We start from the raw sequence: 17640 nt of genomic DNA, 5'->3' as shown, positions 1-17640 counted from the left end.
AGGTGGAGAAGTCAACGTTTGGGTGTAACTCTCCTTCAGGCTGCAGCTCCCCTTACACCCGCCCCCAGTCCTGAAGAAGGGTTACACCCAAAACATTGATGTCTCCACCTCCTGATGCTGCTTGGCTTGCTGTGTTCTTCCAGCCTCCTACTTGTCTACTTAAGGTGAAAGTGAGGGCAGGGTGGAAATTGGAATGAAATTGATCAATTTTTCCAGTTCAAATGAGAGAGAGTAGCAACACATGCAATGTCATCAATATACTGAAGAAAAGGTTGTGGTGGGGATCTAAGTAGAACTTGAACAAGGAATGTTTCATATATCCAACAAAGACATGGGCAAAACTGGGACCCGGGCAGAAATCCATGGCAAGGAAGATTATTAACTGGTTAATGGATAAAAACCAGTGAGAGGAACAAATGGATCATTTTCAGGTTAACAAGTCATGAGGTATTGCATGAATATCTGGAGTACTGAAAGGAACTATTGCAAATACCTGAAGTGAAAAAAGTTGCAAGACTATTGGGAAGGTATGGTGGAGTAGTTTATCAGAGTTGAAGAGAGTCAGCATAGACATGGTTGATCGAGTCGACTCCTTCTGTGCTGAAAACATCTGATTTTATTCCAATTCTTTTCAATAGAGTTAAGGCTTGGGCCTAATCAACCACTCCCACTGTCTAAAATATGAATGAACAGAACTTGCTATTAACCAGACCAAATCACTTTAAATTGTGATGTTCAAATGGCAAAACCTTTAAGACAATAATTTACAATGACTTAAGGGTGAAAATAACACATTCAAGATAAACTGATTTGTGAAGAATTTACCTTGCAAATATGTCTCATTAGTACATTTTAATAGATAACTACATACCAAACATATCATGCAAAAGTTACAAAATGGCAGTCTGTGATGTAGTTACTTGGCTGACGCTCCATTGAATGTTAATGATTCTCTCTATGCATGTCAGCCCTAAATTTCTCACAGGCTCATATTCTACAGTCCCCATTCTGGAGATACACTGGAGTAGATTCCCCAGGAGTTTCCATTGGAAATAATAGAAAATTTGGTCCAACTTTCATGCATTTTATAGCATGCCAGTAGCAGAATAACACTGCTAAAGCTTAACAGAGATTCACTGTGCTGTTCACAACTTTGAAATAATTGAGGTTTTTAGTTGGGAAGGGCACCAAAATAGGAGGAACCAATACAAATAATTGTTGTGCCTTTAAAAAAGACCACAATATGTCCTTTAAAAAAATCCTGAGCTCCATAAGAATTTAGCCAAAAAGACCACTAAAACAATTCAAAGAATTGGAGATCTAAAATCAGCAATGGAAATTGCTGGAGAAACTCATCAGGTCTGGCAGCATCTGAGGAGAGAAGAACAGAGTTAACATTTCAAATTCAGTCTGTTGTGAAGAAGGGTCACTGGACTTGAAATATATTCTCTGTTACCTCACTACAAATACTGACAGACCTGCTGGGTTTCTCCAATTTCTGTTTTTGTTTGTTACCAATGTAGACCAGTTACTGAATGGTCTTTTTCTGTTGTAGATTATGTAATTTTAAATAACATATGTAAGTAAAGATACTCACAATTCTGACAAGCCAAGTTAGTGTGGAAGTAGCTGTAGAATAATGAGTATTGTAGTGGTATGGTGGAATTTGATCATCTTCCCATGTCTCATAGCGTTCAGCATAGAAAACGGCACGTTTTGGGTTTAAAGATCCAATGGGCTGAAACATAAATAGCAAGTAATTGATATTAGCTTTAAGTAATACCTATAGAAATAAAATGTAGCTTCTCTAAAGTGGATTGTTGTTCGTAATTATAGTAATAGATTGCACAGTAATATATTTTCCAAATCATTTTATTCTGTAAGGGAGACATTTCTCTATTATTGCAAATGAATAAGGGAAATGTTTTTCCATTTATATAAATAAATTATATTACACTTTTCCTTCTTATTAAATACAAGAACAGTAATGGCAAGTTTTATATTGTGAAATGTTATTGTTGAGACTGAAAACAGCACTGGCAAACGCTTCAGAAATGACACACAGATAACCACTCCAGATGGATCAAAAAGCAGTGATTCAATTTGATACACCTTGCTTTGTCCAACTATTTAACAAGTTGCTTTGTGAACTACTTCATAGTCATTTAATTTCCAGAATGCTGTATAAATATCAGCTCTTATCAGTTCCATAGAAGTCAAAATTGAAAACTATGGAACTCCTTATTTTAACCACAAAATGTTGAGAAGTGGGTAGGTTAACAACCAATGCAATAAGCTTTATCAAGATACTGTCTGAAAATGTGGTAATTCAAAACATTTAATGCTTGAAATATTACCCTTACAACACTTAATTGGCATGTTTAGCATGACTTTTTATCTGTAAGGCCTGGATTATATCCAGTGCTTGACAACTAAATCCCGTGGTGCAGAACTGTTAAACATGTCCACGTTTTTCAGTGATGTCACATGTATCAGAAACAACCCATTACATACTGTAGACTTTAAGATAAAATATTGAATGGAAAGAAGCATAGAGTGTTTTATGATAAAAAGCAGTGCGTGGAACGGTTTTGTAAAAATTATACCCTTAAATATGTTTAAACCACAGATGTAACCATCAAATTAATTTGAACAGAAAAATCTTTATTTTTCCACAAAATAGTTTAAATTTTATGCTGCATATCCTTCTTGGATGCCGCTAAGCAGATTATAGCTTTCTGGATGCTGCAGCATGCTATCCTCAATGAAATTTCATCTTGCTAGTTCTTTTTCCCTTTTTGCTGAACTGCTCTTTGAAGGATTTGTGTTTTCTTTCTTATATAAAATATACATATGATAAAATTCTGAATGTTATGTAAGAAAAAAAAGCTATCACCATACTGATAAAGAGCAATTCAGCAAATATATATAGTACACATACATATGCTTACTCACATATTGAGGACATTATGTAGATCTACATTAAAGACAGCTTTTGAGTTATCCATAAACATGTCTTGTCACCACTCTATCACAGCCATATTTAATTTTCTCCAAATATTTCAATAGTGCCGTTCTCTTTAAAATGGCTAAAACAATTCATTTTTATTCATTCTTGGGATCTGGCTGTCCCTGGCAAAACTGACATTTATTGCTTATTAAATTCTCTGCATCACTTCAGTCCCTATTTTGAAGTTGCTTCCATGTTGCTGTAATGGACTGTAGTCATTGGATACAAACAAATGCCACTAAGGCCATTTATTACCACTGGTATGGGTTTGGGAACTCTCTATCTGCTATGCTGGGAACTTAAATTCGCTGGATTATTAATTCTGAAGGAAGTTCTGAGGGTCAGTGGTTATAGAACATAGAACATAGAAAAGCACAGCACAGAATAGGCCCTTAGGCCCACGGTGTTGTGCCGAGACTTAATCCTAATGTAAAATATAGTAACGTAACCTACACACCCCTCAACTCAGTGCTATCCATGTGCATGTCCAGCAGTCGCTTAAATGTCCCCAATGATTTCGCTTCCACCACCACAACTGGCAACGCATTCCATGCATTCACAACTCTCTGCGTAAAGAACTACTTCTGATGTCTCCTTTATACCTTCCTTCGTTATGGTCCATGTCTTGAAATAATATTCCTGATGAAGGGCTTATGTCCGAAACGTTGATTCTCCCACTCCTCAGATGCTACCTGACCTGCACCACACTCTCGATTCTGATCTCTGCAGTCCTCACTTTCTCCCTCTTTACAAGGATGATGCCAGGTTTGGAGGATTTGAGCTATAGGGAGAGGCTTAACAGGCTTGGGCTGTTTTTCCTGGAGCGTTGGAGGCTGAGGGGTGACATTATAGAGGTTTACTAAATTATGAGGGGCATGGATAGTGTAAATAGGCAAAATCTTTTCTCTGGGATCAGGGAGTCCAGAACTAGAGGGCATAGGTTTAGGGCGAGAGGGGAAAGATATAAAAGAGACCTATGGGGCAACTTTTTCACACAGAGAGTGGTACGTGTATGGAATGAGCTGCCAGAGGAAGTGGTGGAGGCTGGTACAATTGTAACATTTAAGAGGCATTTGGATTGGTATATGAATAGGAAGGGTTTGGAGGTATATGGGTCTGGTGCTGGCAAGTGGGACTAGATTGGGTTGGGATATCTGGTCGGCATGGACTGAAGGGTCTGTTTCCATGCTGTACATCTCTATGATTCTATGACTCTAAACCAAAACCCTCAGGTTCACTTCAGAATTTGATGACCAACAAGGGTACATTGATTATACATCAAACAGGTCAATTTGCAACTTCAACATATGTTACTGGCAGTCTGCAAGTCTGGGAGAAATTCCTCGTCAGTCATATGATGGGTGGTTTACGACAATGACACTGACATTAGCCACAGAAAGCCTAAAAAACTTGATTAGTTTTACAACTATACAAATTAATATTTTTGAGGAAAATGGGTGCACCATTCTGAGTACCTGTGACAATGAAGCTAATTCATTCATTCATAGCATGTAGCAGTAAAAATGATAAGGAAGAGTAAGAGTAGAAAAGGGGTTCTCTGGTCCTAGACTTCCCACAAGGTGAAACAACCTTTCCGCACCTACTCTGTCAAATCCCCTAAGAACTTTGTATGTTCAATAAGGTCACTTCTCATTCTTCTAAACTCAAATTGGTACAGGCTTAACCTACTCAGCCTCTCCTCATAAGACAGTCCCTCCATACTCAGGTTCAGCCGAATCTGGACTTCTACCAATACCAATGTATCGTTTCCTCATATAAGGGGCCTAAAACTGCTCACAGTTTTCCATCTCGAATAGTTTTAGCCTTAACCATTTTAAAAATCTGTTCCCTTTCGAACAAAGGCCAACATTCCCTTTGTCTTCTCTATCAGCTGCTGAACTTGGATGATAATGTTTTGTGACTTAGATACGAGGATTCCCGAATCTGAGGCGTGGCTGTCACACACAGATTACAATTCCTCTTTTTGTTTCTTGCAAAATGAATGAGCTTTACATTTTTGATAGGAAATTCTGATCAAATTTCCTTCAGAAATGTGGAGCTACACTTCCGTTCTGACAGGTACTGCAGTATAGAACAGTCAAGGAAAAGCAAAGCTACACTCCTATTTTTACAACAGTCAGTTGCTGTATTATGTACTTTAAAGGTCCAGTGTTACATGACAACTCATTTGACAGGTCCTGTGAAAGTGCAAGTATATAACTGTGAGCTTGGGGTGTTGAGAAGGGGTGCCAAGTGAGTAGAGGGTTAGGGTGTCAGGTGGGGAATCGATAAAGTGTCAGAGGGTAGCAGGAGATAAGGCGCTAGCTGGGTAGAATGTCAAGTGGTATATGAGAAACATGTGACAGGGTAGCGTGGTGATAAGTGGCATGCCAGGGAGCCAAATGGCAAAGGAGCTAGGTAAGTGATAGAATGTTTAAGACAAGCAAGGTTCACAGCAGCGTTTATAGGGTCAGGAATTTAAGGGTTTAAAGGGTCTGGAGGATTGTAGTTGAGGCTGTGTGAGGTAATTTAGGGGTCAGTTGAATAGAAGTTAGAAACAGAAACAAAAAAAAAATTCTTTGAAAAGCTCAGCAGGTCTGGCAGCATCAATGGGGAGAAAGTTGAGTTTTGGGTCCAGAGACCCTTCTTCAGAAGTTAAATTATGGCTTCAATAGTCAGTTTTTCCCTGAGTAACCAGTTATTTAACTGCAACAGAACCCTCTGAATTCAGAGATTTAAATGGCTGTTTTGAAGGGTTTCAAGCACATGGAAATTGAGCAGTGAAGTCTTTAATTTTCTGGGCAATTCCTTCAGACTCTGCTATGATGGAAATTCTGCAGGGTCAGCATCTGCAACACCCATCTGGACATTAGAAAATCCAGACCACTGAAATGAAGATATCTTCTACATTTGCCAAACAGTTAATGGATTTAAGACACATGTGTATAGGAGACAGTGCTTACATTCCTACGTACATTATCAACATGGTCTTTTATATCATATTTTCAACTTAACACTGCTTACTAGTGAGAACCTTAATATGTAAAGCAGGTTAAAAAAAGTAGGTAATTCTTCAAATTTAAATCAACCTGCAGTAAATATCTACAAAAAAAATCCTAAACATGCAAGAATGGCTAGGACTTCTGTCAGGGATAAATTTTGTCTCGAAGCCTGACTGGTTCCATTTGTCAGTTAAGAAATATACCCTTGTGAGTCCTTGTAATTGATGTTGATTTGAAATTGTATGTTTGATTCAGAAAGTGACAGCAAGTTCATTTAAACATGATTGGTTAAGTAAGTATCTGGATTTAGTGACATCTTGCCAGGGGTAGGAGCTAAATTTTTTATACAGGCCTGAAAGAAAAATGGTTATTTTATGAGATTCTAGTACATTGAGGAACATAGGTGTATTTATCGAAGTAGTATTTATCGAAGATCAAAAGCAGGTGTTGAAGCAAATACATATAGGTAAGGCATTTTAAACTTCAGAACAAGGCAGCTGAAGGCTGATAAAGGCAAAATAAGCTGGATGCTGAAGATGAAATGTTAACTCTGTTCCTCTCAGCCAGACCTGTTGAGTTTCTCCAGCATTCTGTGTTTGTTAGCTAAAGGCTGACATTGAGGGTGAAGGAATTACAGAATGTCATAGAGACCTGAGTTGGAGGAATGTAGAGATTTTTTGGATGGACATTGGACTGGAAGATATCGCAGAATTTAGGGTGTCCAAGGCTATAAGGAATTTAAGTAAAAGGGTGAATGTATTAAATTTGAAGTATTGGCTGGGAGCCAGTAAAATGCATTTTCCTTCCTTATTGTCTCTGCAATCTGTGGTAGGGTAAACCACGATACCCTCCTCTAAACCCACTTCTGAATTGTTAGCTCAGTGGCAATACCCTCGCTTAATCAGATTCTGATCTGTCATATCATAGTCAGAACAGGTTAAGGCAATGCTTTTCCTTCCAACCTGATAGTTAACCCTTGAGCTGCAAGGATATCCTTTTCTTCTTCATCTACAGGCTGCTCTTTAGTGACTTCATCCAAAGACAAAAGTATGGTTCACTGTGAAGGTGGTATTAAACTTTAGAAGGACATAGGCAAGCTGGTAGAATTGGGAGATGAAATTTAAGCAGAAAAACGTGAAGTGATTCATTTTGGTATGAAGAATAGGAAGTGGCAATATAAAATATTGGGTTTGATTCTAAAGGGAGCACAGGAACAAAGGACCTTGGGCATATGAGCACAAATTAAAGTGGCAGGGTAGTTTGAGAAAGTGATTATTAATACATATAGGATTCTGAGATTTACAGATTGTATGAAGAGTACATAAGCAAGGGAGTTATGATAAACTCTAGGGTTCCTGGAATGAGGCACTTCAGTTATGTAATGGGCTGGAGAAGTGCAGATTGAGAGAAGGTGACTGAATGAAGAAATTCAAAATCATGAGATAGGGATTAACAGTTTTCAGTGGTGGATGGATCAAGAATCAGAGGTCACAGATTTAAAGCAAAATACTAAATATTTTGGAAATTGTAAACAAAAACAAAAAATGCTGAGAAACTATACTGGTCTGGTAGCATCTGTGAAATCAGAAACATTTTGAGTCTAATATGATAATTCTTGAAACAAAGGGATTACCAGGAAAAGGTTAGAGGGTGTAGATGATAGAGATCAAAGACATTATTGAACTGAAGGCAAAGGAGTGGTAAAAGACAGGGCATTGGTGCAGAATAGGTGTTAATAGCAGAATAAAGGTAATCTCTGACTGTAAGTAAAAACACGAACGACAAGATACATTGTGGGAGGAAAAGTATCAAGATGGAGGACAGATGTAATTAATAGTTTGAGTTGTTGAATACAATGTTCAACTCTGAAGTCTTGAAGTGCCTAATTGGAAAAAAGAGGTGCAGTTCCTCCAGCTTACACTGGACTTCACTGGAACACTGCAGCAGGCCCAGGAAAGAAATGTAAGTATGACAGCATGGTGGTGATAGCAAGCAAGTGGAAGGTCAGGATCATGCTTTTGGACTGAGTGGAGGTGCTCTGGAAAGCAATCACGTTTCTCCTTTTTGGTATGCCCAGTATAATGGAAACTAAATTTTGTGCTGTGTTGCTTGCATGATAACAATAGACAATTGAAGGAAGTATACATAAATTACTGCATCACATGGAAGAAGTGTTTGGGACCTTGGATAAGGAGCAGAGAAAAGAGGTGTTGAGGGTGATAGAAAAGTGAACCAGGGCTTTGGGAATGAAATATTATCTTTGGAATGATGACAGAAGAGGTGAAAATGTGTTTGGTGGTCGTGTAATTTTGGAGATGGTGAAAATAACAGAGTGATCCTTTGAACACAGAAACTGGTGGGATGGAAAGTGAAAACAATAGAAACCCTATCATAATTCTAGGAGGAAGAGAAAGGATGATGGCATGTGATATTCTCCTTGCCCTTGTTTTCTGCCAGAACTGCTTTATTCTGCTGGGAACGCTTCCCCTGGATCAATGCTTTGTTTTTTTCATTGCAATGTTACTCCTCTTTTTATTCCATGCAGGCACAGACTGCTGACATCATGGCTCCAGATAGCAGTGCTCAAAGAGAACTCAGGCTCTCTCACTCATACAAAAATCTGTCTTCCAGCAGATTACCAGGTTTACTGAGGTATCATCCTGGGGGAACAGCAATTGTTGTCTCTCAAAGCATTTATGCTCTCATTCCTACTACTGTTCCAGCGCTCAAAACAGTTGCCTTTTACTAACAAACCTGATTGCTGTTGATCCAGGCTGAGCAAGCACAGACCACAGACAGGTCCACAGCTGTTCGATTATGTCCTGCAAGGCACATTAGTCTCCTCCAATGTAATTTTGTAACCTACTACCAACTGTGAGATAGCCTCTAGCTCTGGAATTGCAAGTGAGTACTAGGACAAAGGGTATCCACAAGGGGAGTATGAAGGTTGTGACCAATTGTGAAAAATTCTGTTTTGTATGCACATTGTAAATATTGTTGAATAAAGTGTTATGGATTGATTTTTTGGTGGTGAATTTTATTTCAGAAGTTTGACGAAGAGGTCACCATAATACTATGTGATCAATAAATTGCAAGGTCAAGAACTGTGGAGCAAATGTAGCATGAAAATAAGATTTTAGGAAAACCAGATTTTTAATATACATTCAGAGTGCCTGCATTCTCCCTTTCTCATTCTTTTCCTCCACTTCTCAAGGCTCCAGCCAAAAACTTGCTGGGAATGGATGCACCTTAAGAAAGAGAGGTGTGGAGGATATGGAAGGCGATCATAAGCTGTCTGGGGAGTGAAGGACATGTCTGGCCAAGTAATTTAAGAAGCAGAATCATTGTTTCAAACCATCAACAGTTTGCTCCAATGGTTCCTAGTGGCAGCAAGATCATTATTATAGATGTTCGAACATGTGTGAGAGGAGAGAGATGATGCAGCTATAGAATGGGTAAATCTGGTCACCCAACAATCCAATTCTTCATGGCAAAAAATGGCAGATATCAAAGACTTGTTCAGGATGAATGCCTTTTGACTGCTACTAGAATAATAGGTGTTCACTGTCAGGTTCTTATAGGCATAGTTATACACCATCTGCACCTTCATGGAATGGCAGTCATTATGGATGTGGTACATTCGTCCATTGATAGGAGAGGCCTCCAAAGCCATTCTTCATCCATTGCTCTTTGGTTTCTTATTCAAGTGAATCTGTTGCCTTTCACTTTCTTGAGCATGCATATCTCATTTTTATAAACCAAGCCAGTCTGAATGATTATCCTTTTAAATCATGAAGGAAACAAGCAGAGGAAGGGGTTATTTATTGAACACACTAAATATGCAACAATTGTAAGTACCTTTTACTATCAGAACCCGCTAAATGGCAGAGCAGTGTACTAGTTTCTCTTTCATCTCTCTAAGAAGACAATGATATTCACTCTCCTTCTGCTACCTTGACTACTCTGTGGGACAGCTCTCACAATTTTGGTTCAAGATGTCAGATGTTAGCAAGGAGGACTTTGCAGAGTTAACAGGGGTTAGTTTGCATTTTATGTTTCCAGTCCCTCAGTCAATACTGGGTCTTCCTTCTGATTTCATTGTTTTTCTTAGAGTAATGTGAATAGTTGGTACAATTAAGTGGCTAGTTAGGTTTTCAGAAGGCATTTAAGAGCCAATCACATTGCTGAGAGTGTGAGTCACTTACCAGCAGGTAAGGAAGTAGATTCTCATTAGTGAACCAGATGGGTTTTTTTTAAAACAATTGATAATGTGACCATTGGACTGTGTTTTTTTTCACAATTCCACATTCAGTTACTGAATTTAAACCTCTCCATCTGCCATGATGGGATTTAAACCCATCTGGTCAGAACATTAGCCTGGGCTCCTGGATTATAGCTTAGTGACATTAACATTACGCCAACACTTCTAATGCACCACTTGCCATATTGATGAGGGCAAAACAAATTGGGCATCCAGGACTCGTGCCTGAAACAAGCATTAGACCTTTTGCAATTACAAATAAGAATACAAATATTTATTTGAAAATCCCAGTACAATTTGATCTGCCCTGAATGAAGCTAGGCTAATTGTGCTTTAAATCACAGATGTTCAAATTAAATATAGAAATAGTCATTTTGTAGTTAGGAGCTTTGAGTACTATTCACAAAAAGATATATTTTGTTTTGCATTCAACAGAACACTATAGAAACACTGGAACAGGAGTAGGCCATTCAGTCTACTGGGCCTACTTGCCATTAAATGTGATCATGGTTGACAAACATCAAAATGCTTTTTAGCTGCATTATTCCCATACTCTTGTATGCCCTGATAATTAAAAACATCCACAGCCCTTTGGAGTAGAGAATTCCAAAGGTTCACAACCCTCTGAGTAAAAACATTTCTCCTTATCTCAATGCTAAATGGCAACTGCTTATTTTTAAACCGTGATCCTTGGTTCTAGACTCCCCATCTAAGGGAAATATCTTACTGCAGCTACTTTATCTCTCCCTTTAAATATTTTGTAAGTTTTAATGAAGTCACTTCTTGTTCTTTGAAAACACAGTTTTCCCAATCTTGCTTCATTGCACAGTCTTGTGGTCTCAGGAGCAAGTTTGATAAACCTTTGTTGTACTTCCTCAATGGCAATAATATTTTTTTCCTGAGATAAGAAAATAAGAAACTGTGCACAGCACTCCACATGCAGTCTACCAAACACCTATAGAATTCAATCAAGACTTCATTATGTACTCAAATCGTCTTGACATACAGGCTAATATTCCATTAATCTTCCTAATAACTTGCTGCACCTGCATAGCAGTCTTCAGTGCTTCACTGACATGGACACCCAAGCCTATTTGTCCATATTGAACTTAACAAATTCTCACTATCTTAAGAAAGTTCATATTTAACACATTAAATTCCACCTGCCATGTTCTTTCTCAATCACTAAGCCTGTCTAAATCCTTCTGCAAATATTTCACATCTTCCCCACAAAACACATTGCTGCTTAGCTTTGTATCATCTGCAAATTTGAAAATATTGTATTTGGTCAACATTTCCAAATCATTGATATACATACATGCACATGTATATCTATTGTGTACTGGTGGGGATAAGTCCTGATCCTCGTGGTACCCCACTGGTCACAGCCTTCCAATACAAAACGCCAGTTTATTCTTACTTTGTTTTCTGCCTATTAGCCAAAGCTTAATCCATGCCAACACATTACCTCCTCTACCATGTGCTTTAATTTTCTAACCAACCTCCTGTGGGGACCTTATCAAAAGTCTTCTGAAAACCCAAATATATAACATTCATTGACTCCCTTTATTAATTTTGTTATTAACATCTGAAAAATGAGTTTGTCTAAAATGATTTTCCATTTGCAAATCTATGCTGACTATGCCCAACATGATAAATTATATCCAAATGTCAATTTATTTCATCCTTAATGAAGATTCTAGCATTTTCCTTATTACTGAATATCTATAGTTCCCTGATTTTTTTTCCCTTGCTCCTTGCTTAAGTATTGGGGTGACATTTGCAAGCCTTCAATTTCAGGAATCATTCCAGATAATATGGAAGATGCATTGACTATCTGTCTAGCCACTTTCATCACCACTCTGAAATATAAATTATCAGGTCCTTGGGATTTAGCAATTTTAATCCCCATTAATTTCTGCAGCACAACCTTCTTACTAATCCTAATTTCTTTCAAATCCTCATTTTCCCAGTCACTTGGATCTCTAATTCTGTGAGATTTTTCATATCTTCCTCAGTGGGAATATACACAAACTAATGACTTGGCTTCTCTGCCATTCTCTATTTCTCAATATAAAGTATTTTGACTCTGTTTTTATTTGACCTAAGTTCACCTTTGCCAAACATTTTCCTTAATGTAGTTTTATAAGCTTTTACTGTCTGTTTTTATGCTTTTTGCTAGATTGCTTTCATTTTCTGTTCTTCCCTGCCTTATCAGTTTCTTGGTTCTCTTTTGATGTATTCTAAAAACCTCTGACTCCTCAGATATATTACCATTTCTGGCCACTTAAGCCTTTCTTTTAATCTTCTGCAATCTCTAACTTGCTTTGTCAGTCACAGCTGACTGATCTTTTTGTGTTTTTGTAACTTGAAGCATATAGTTGCTGTATGTCATGTAACAGTTCTTTAAAGACTGTCCATTTACTTTGTATGGTCATGCCTTTTAATTTATTTTCTCAATCCAAGTCAGCCAACGTTACGCTTTCATAATTTCCTTTATTCAAATTTAGCATCCTTGATTTAGATTAAACTATATCACTTTTTGATGTCAAACTTCATCATATTATGGTCACTCATCCTTGAAGACTCATTTACAAAAAGATTATTAATATTCTTTTTCTCTGATCACATAATAGCACATCCAAAATAGCCAGTCTGCTAGATGGCTTTTCAATGTGCTTGTCTAGAAAACCAATTTGAAGATACTCTAGAAATTTTTCCTCCTCAGATTTCGTGTTTAAGTGTTCACTCAGTTTATGTGCACATAAAAGTCACACATGATTACTATATTGCACATGCTACAAGATTCTTCCATCTCTCGATTTATATGATGCTGACACTACCAGTATTATTGGTAGCCTATTAATAACCACAACAGCATTATCAAATCACCCTCTTAGGATATCACCCTGAGTCCTGCTTCTGAACTGGTCTGAATGCCTCATATATCTGATGCCCTTCCTCCTAACCAGTTGTCTAACCACATGCTCATGTACTGTTTTTAAGCTCACTAGCATGTGGTACTGGGAATAATTCTGAAGTAAAGCATGATGATGAAGGGGTATTTTTCAGACTGGAGGCCTGTAGCTGGCAGTGTTCTATAGGGATTGATGCTGGGTCCACTGTTGTTTGTCATTTAAATAAATGATTTGGATGAGAATATAGGAAGCATGGTTAGTAATTTTGCGGAATGACACCAAAATTGGACGGTGAAGAAGGTTATCTAAGAGTACAACTTCATCAACCGGGCCAATAGGTCATGGAATGGCAGATGGACTTTAATTTAGATAAATGCTACGTGTTGTATTTTGGTAAGATGAACACGGGCAGGAATTACACAGTAAATGGTAGGGCTGGGGTTGTGTTGTGGGGTTCAAGTATATAGTTGCTTTAAAGTGATACCACAGGTAGATAGGGTGATGAAGATGGTAGATAGGGTGATAGATGTACAGAACTCCTGCACTGGTTTTCCTACATTGTCTTGTAATCATCTATTCCCTTGTAACATATTTTCTAAACTGTGGAGTGATTACTTCCCTGTATGTGCTATCCACGTAGCCCCCTGACAGATACACAATGGTGACTCCAGCTGCTGCTTATGTTCTGTAACCTAGACTCAAGCTCGTGCAACTGGTAACACTTCCTGCAGATATGCTTGTCTGGGACAATGCTATGTCCATGATTTCACATACACTGCAGAATGTACACTCCACTTGTCCCTCCTGACTGGGCATCACATACATTTGCATTTGTTATTCTGAGAATAAATAAAAACTTACTATAATTCTTAATTTTTACTTTACTTTTGTTCAACTTTATTTTCCATTGGTTTTACTTCTTTCAATTTTACTTCAACACGCTTGCTTTCATTGCTCAGAGCATTGAGTATAAGAGTTGGACATCATGTTGATGTTGTACAGGATGCTGGTGAGGCCACTTTTGGAGTACTATGTACAATTCTGATTGCTCTGCAATTGGAACAATATTATTAAATTGGAAAGGGTGGAGAAAAGACTTACAAGGATGTTGCCAGGAATGGAGTGTTTGAACTAATGGGAGAAGCTGAATAAGCTGGAGCATTTTTTCCCTGGAGTGTCAAAGGCTGAGGGGCAACCTCATAGAGGTTTATAAAATCATGAGGGACATGGCTAGGGTACATAGCCAAGGTATTTTTCCTAGGGTTGCAGAGTTCAAAAATAGAGTACATAAATTTAAAGTGAGAGTAGAAAGATTTAGAAGGCACCTGAGAGGCAACTTTTTCACAGGGGGTGGTTCGTATGTGGAATGAACTGCCAGAAGAACTGGAAGAAGAATATACAGTTACAATATTTAAAATACATTTGGACAGGTACATGGATAGGAAAGGTCTAGACAGATATACCAAATGCAGGCAAAATGGGACTCATTTAGTTTGGGAAACCTGGTTGGTATGGATGAGTTGGACTGAAGGGTCTGTTTCCGTGCTGGATGATTCTATAACTATGTCTTCGTTTCGCTCTTGAGGTCCTGCTTGTTAATCTCCTGAATTCTGCTTTCAGGCCCTCATCCCTATTCCTAGCTATCTCCTCCTAACCAATGTGGATGACAACTTCTGGCTGATTCCCCTCCGCAGAAGGATATCCTGCAGCCTCTCTATGAAATCCTTGCCCTGGCACAGGCAGGGAACACACCACCTTGGAGTCACCTTTCTTGCTGCAGAAATGCTTGTCTGATCCTGAGACTATGGAATCCCTATCATGGTACCCTTCCATTCTTTATCTTTCTCCCCAGTATAATTGAGATGCTAGGTACCTGTCTCTGGCTGCACTTTCCTGAAGAACTATTCCTTCACTAATTTCTGAAATGGAATTCTGATTGGAAAGCATGATAGATGTAGAGAACTCCTGCACTGGTTTTCCTACATTGTCTTGTAATCATCTATTCCCTCGTAACATGCTTTCTAAACTGTGGAGTGATTACTTCCCTGTATGTGCTATCCATGTAGCCCTCTGTCAGATACACAACAGTGACTCCAGCTGCTGCTTATGTTCTGTAACCTAGACTCAAGCTCGTGCAACCGGTAACACTTCCTGCAGATATGCTTGTCTGGGACAATGCTATGTCCATGATTTCACATACACTGCAGAATGTACACTCCACTTGTCCCTCCTGACTGGGCATCACATACATTTGCATTTGTTATTCTGAGAATAAATAAAAACTTACTATAATTCTTAATTTTTACTTTACTTTTGTTCAACTTTATTTTCCATTGGTTTTACTTCTTTCAATTTTACTTCAACATGATTGAATTTTGCTTCCCTTTTTCTACTATTCCTTCCTGAAATTCAAATAACTGCCTCTTTTAAAGAAATTAATCATTTTTTCACTAATTCAAGGAGAGAATAACATTAATAATGCATGAAATTGTGGAGTGGTTGGCTAGGTTCATAGCTCCTTGAAAGTGGAGTCATAGGTAGATAGGATAGTGAAGAAGGCGTTTGGTATGCTTTCCTTTATCGGTCAGAGTATTGAGTACAGGAGTTGGGAGGTCATGTTGCGGCTGTACAGGACATTGGTTAGCCCACTGTTGGAATATTGCGTGCATTTCTGGTCTCCTTCCTATCGGAAAGATGTTGTGAAACTTGAAAGGGTTCAGAAAAGATTTACAAGGATGTTGCCAGGGTTGGAGGATTTGAGCTATTTGGAGAGGCTGAACAGGCTGGGGCTGTTTTCCCTGGAGCATTGGAGGCTGAGGGGTGACCTTATAGAGGTTTACAAAATTATGAGGGGCATGGATAGGATAAATAGACAAAGTCTTTTCCATGGGGTCGGGGAGTCCAGAACTAGAAGGCATAGGTTTAGGGTGAGAGGGGAAAGATATAAAAGAGACCTAAGGGGCAACCTTTTCACGCAGAGGATGGTACGTGTATGGAATGAGCTGCCAGAGGATGTGGTGGAGGCTGGTACAATTGCAACATTTAAGAGGCATTTGGATGGGTATATGAATAGGAAGGGTTTGGAGGGATATGGGCCGGGTGCTGGCAGGTGGGACTAGATTGGGTTGGGATATCTGGTCAGCATGGACGGGTTGAACTGAAGGGTCTGTTTCCATGCTGTATTTCTCTGTGACTCTAGTGGACTGAGCTTGGTAGAGGCATTCCCACTGGAGAGTGCAAAAATTAATGGCGGTTAATAGTTAACAGGCAGGCTTTATTTACATTTCAAACCAGGTAGGTTGATTCTGATTGGTTAGGGCATTGTCCCGAGAAATGAACCAGTGAACAACTGCCATCTACTTTTTTGAGTTGAAACAGGCGCTGTACGTGTTTATGTTCTTTCTGTCTGTGAAGAACAAGGCCCTGTGTATCAATATATAGCTTCTATTACTCACAAATGTACCATACTGCAAGCCAGATTGACATCACAAATTGGTCAAAGTAACCCTTTGCTCACAGAATTTTACAGAAAACGTTGTCCAATTGCAGAATCCAACCTCATGTTCAGCGTTGTGCACTGTATGGTTGAGTTGGTGTTTACAAATAGCCAAAGGGCTGTGCTCTTTTAAACAATTCAGCAGTCCTTGAGACTTATGATTTACATATTTGGCATCACACTGACATCAATATAACACATTACCCATTTGTGTGATTGGCAAATGATGTTTTGGCTTGACTGCCTACAGCATCCTGTTAGTAGCAAACACTTTTTATGTGAATCACCAGCTTCCCCTGTTTTAAGATACTTTACTCTTCTAGGGAAATCAGAGGTATACTGGGTTCTTTTCAGGACCATGTGTGACTTCTTTAGGACTTTTCATTAGGTTGCATAATATATAGTGAGAAATAAGCTGATCAGTATAGCAATTATTGCACAAAATGTTTTGAAGCACCCTATTTTACTGTCAAGTTTGCTGGGGAAGAAATAGCTAGCATCCTATGAGGTTGGGACGTAAGACACCAAGACATAGGAGCTGAAGTAGAATATTCAACCTATCTCATCTGCTCAGCCATTTAATAAGATTGTGGCTGACCTGATAATTCTTAAACCTGCTTTCCTGCCTTATTCCTCTAACTCGTGTTCCCTTAACTAATTATATCTTTATCTTGAACATTTTTAATAACCCATCCTTGATATCTCTCCATGGTCAAGAATTCCAAAGATTCACTACCCTTCTGAACAAAAAAAATCCTCAACATTTTTTTAAATGCCTCATCCCTTACCCTGACATTATGCCCTCTGGTTCTTATCTCTCCCACAGGAAACAACCTGTTTTATTAAAGAAATTTCAGGTGAAATTCAGCAGGTTTGACAGCATCTGTGGAGAGAAAGCAGAGTTAAAGTTTTGCATTCAGAACAGTTCTGAAGAAGGGTAACTGTACTCAAAA

The 17640-nt window shown here is 38.5% G+C and overlaps 1 protein-coding gene across 5 annotated transcripts in view; it reads right to left on the bottom strand.

Moving 5' to 3' along the window:
- Positions 1–17640, bottom strand: part of LOC122551068 (neurobeachin) — a 991558-nt gene that overhangs the window by 217862 nt on the left and 756056 nt on the right. For all 5 annotated transcript variants that reach the window (XM_087988254.1, XM_087988250.1, XM_087988251.1 and 2 more), the window contains one exon: positions 1598–1738. In XM_087988254.1, coding sequence (XP_087844380.1) covers positions 1598–1738 — 141 coding nt within the window. The remainder of the gene's footprint in view (positions 1–1597; positions 1739–17640) is intronic.

The sequence above is a fragment of the Chiloscyllium plagiosum genome, unplaced genomic scaffold (assembly GCF_037043375.1).
Source record: "Chiloscyllium plagiosum isolate Xiang-an unplaced genomic scaffold, Cpla_swu_hap1 HiC_scaffold_6, whole genome shotgun sequence".
In the NCBI taxonomy this organism is placed as follows: Eukaryota; Metazoa; Chordata; class Chondrichthyes; order Orectolobiformes; family Hemiscylliidae; genus Chiloscyllium; species Chiloscyllium plagiosum.
This window is presented reverse-complemented; position numbering and strand designations above follow the sequence as displayed.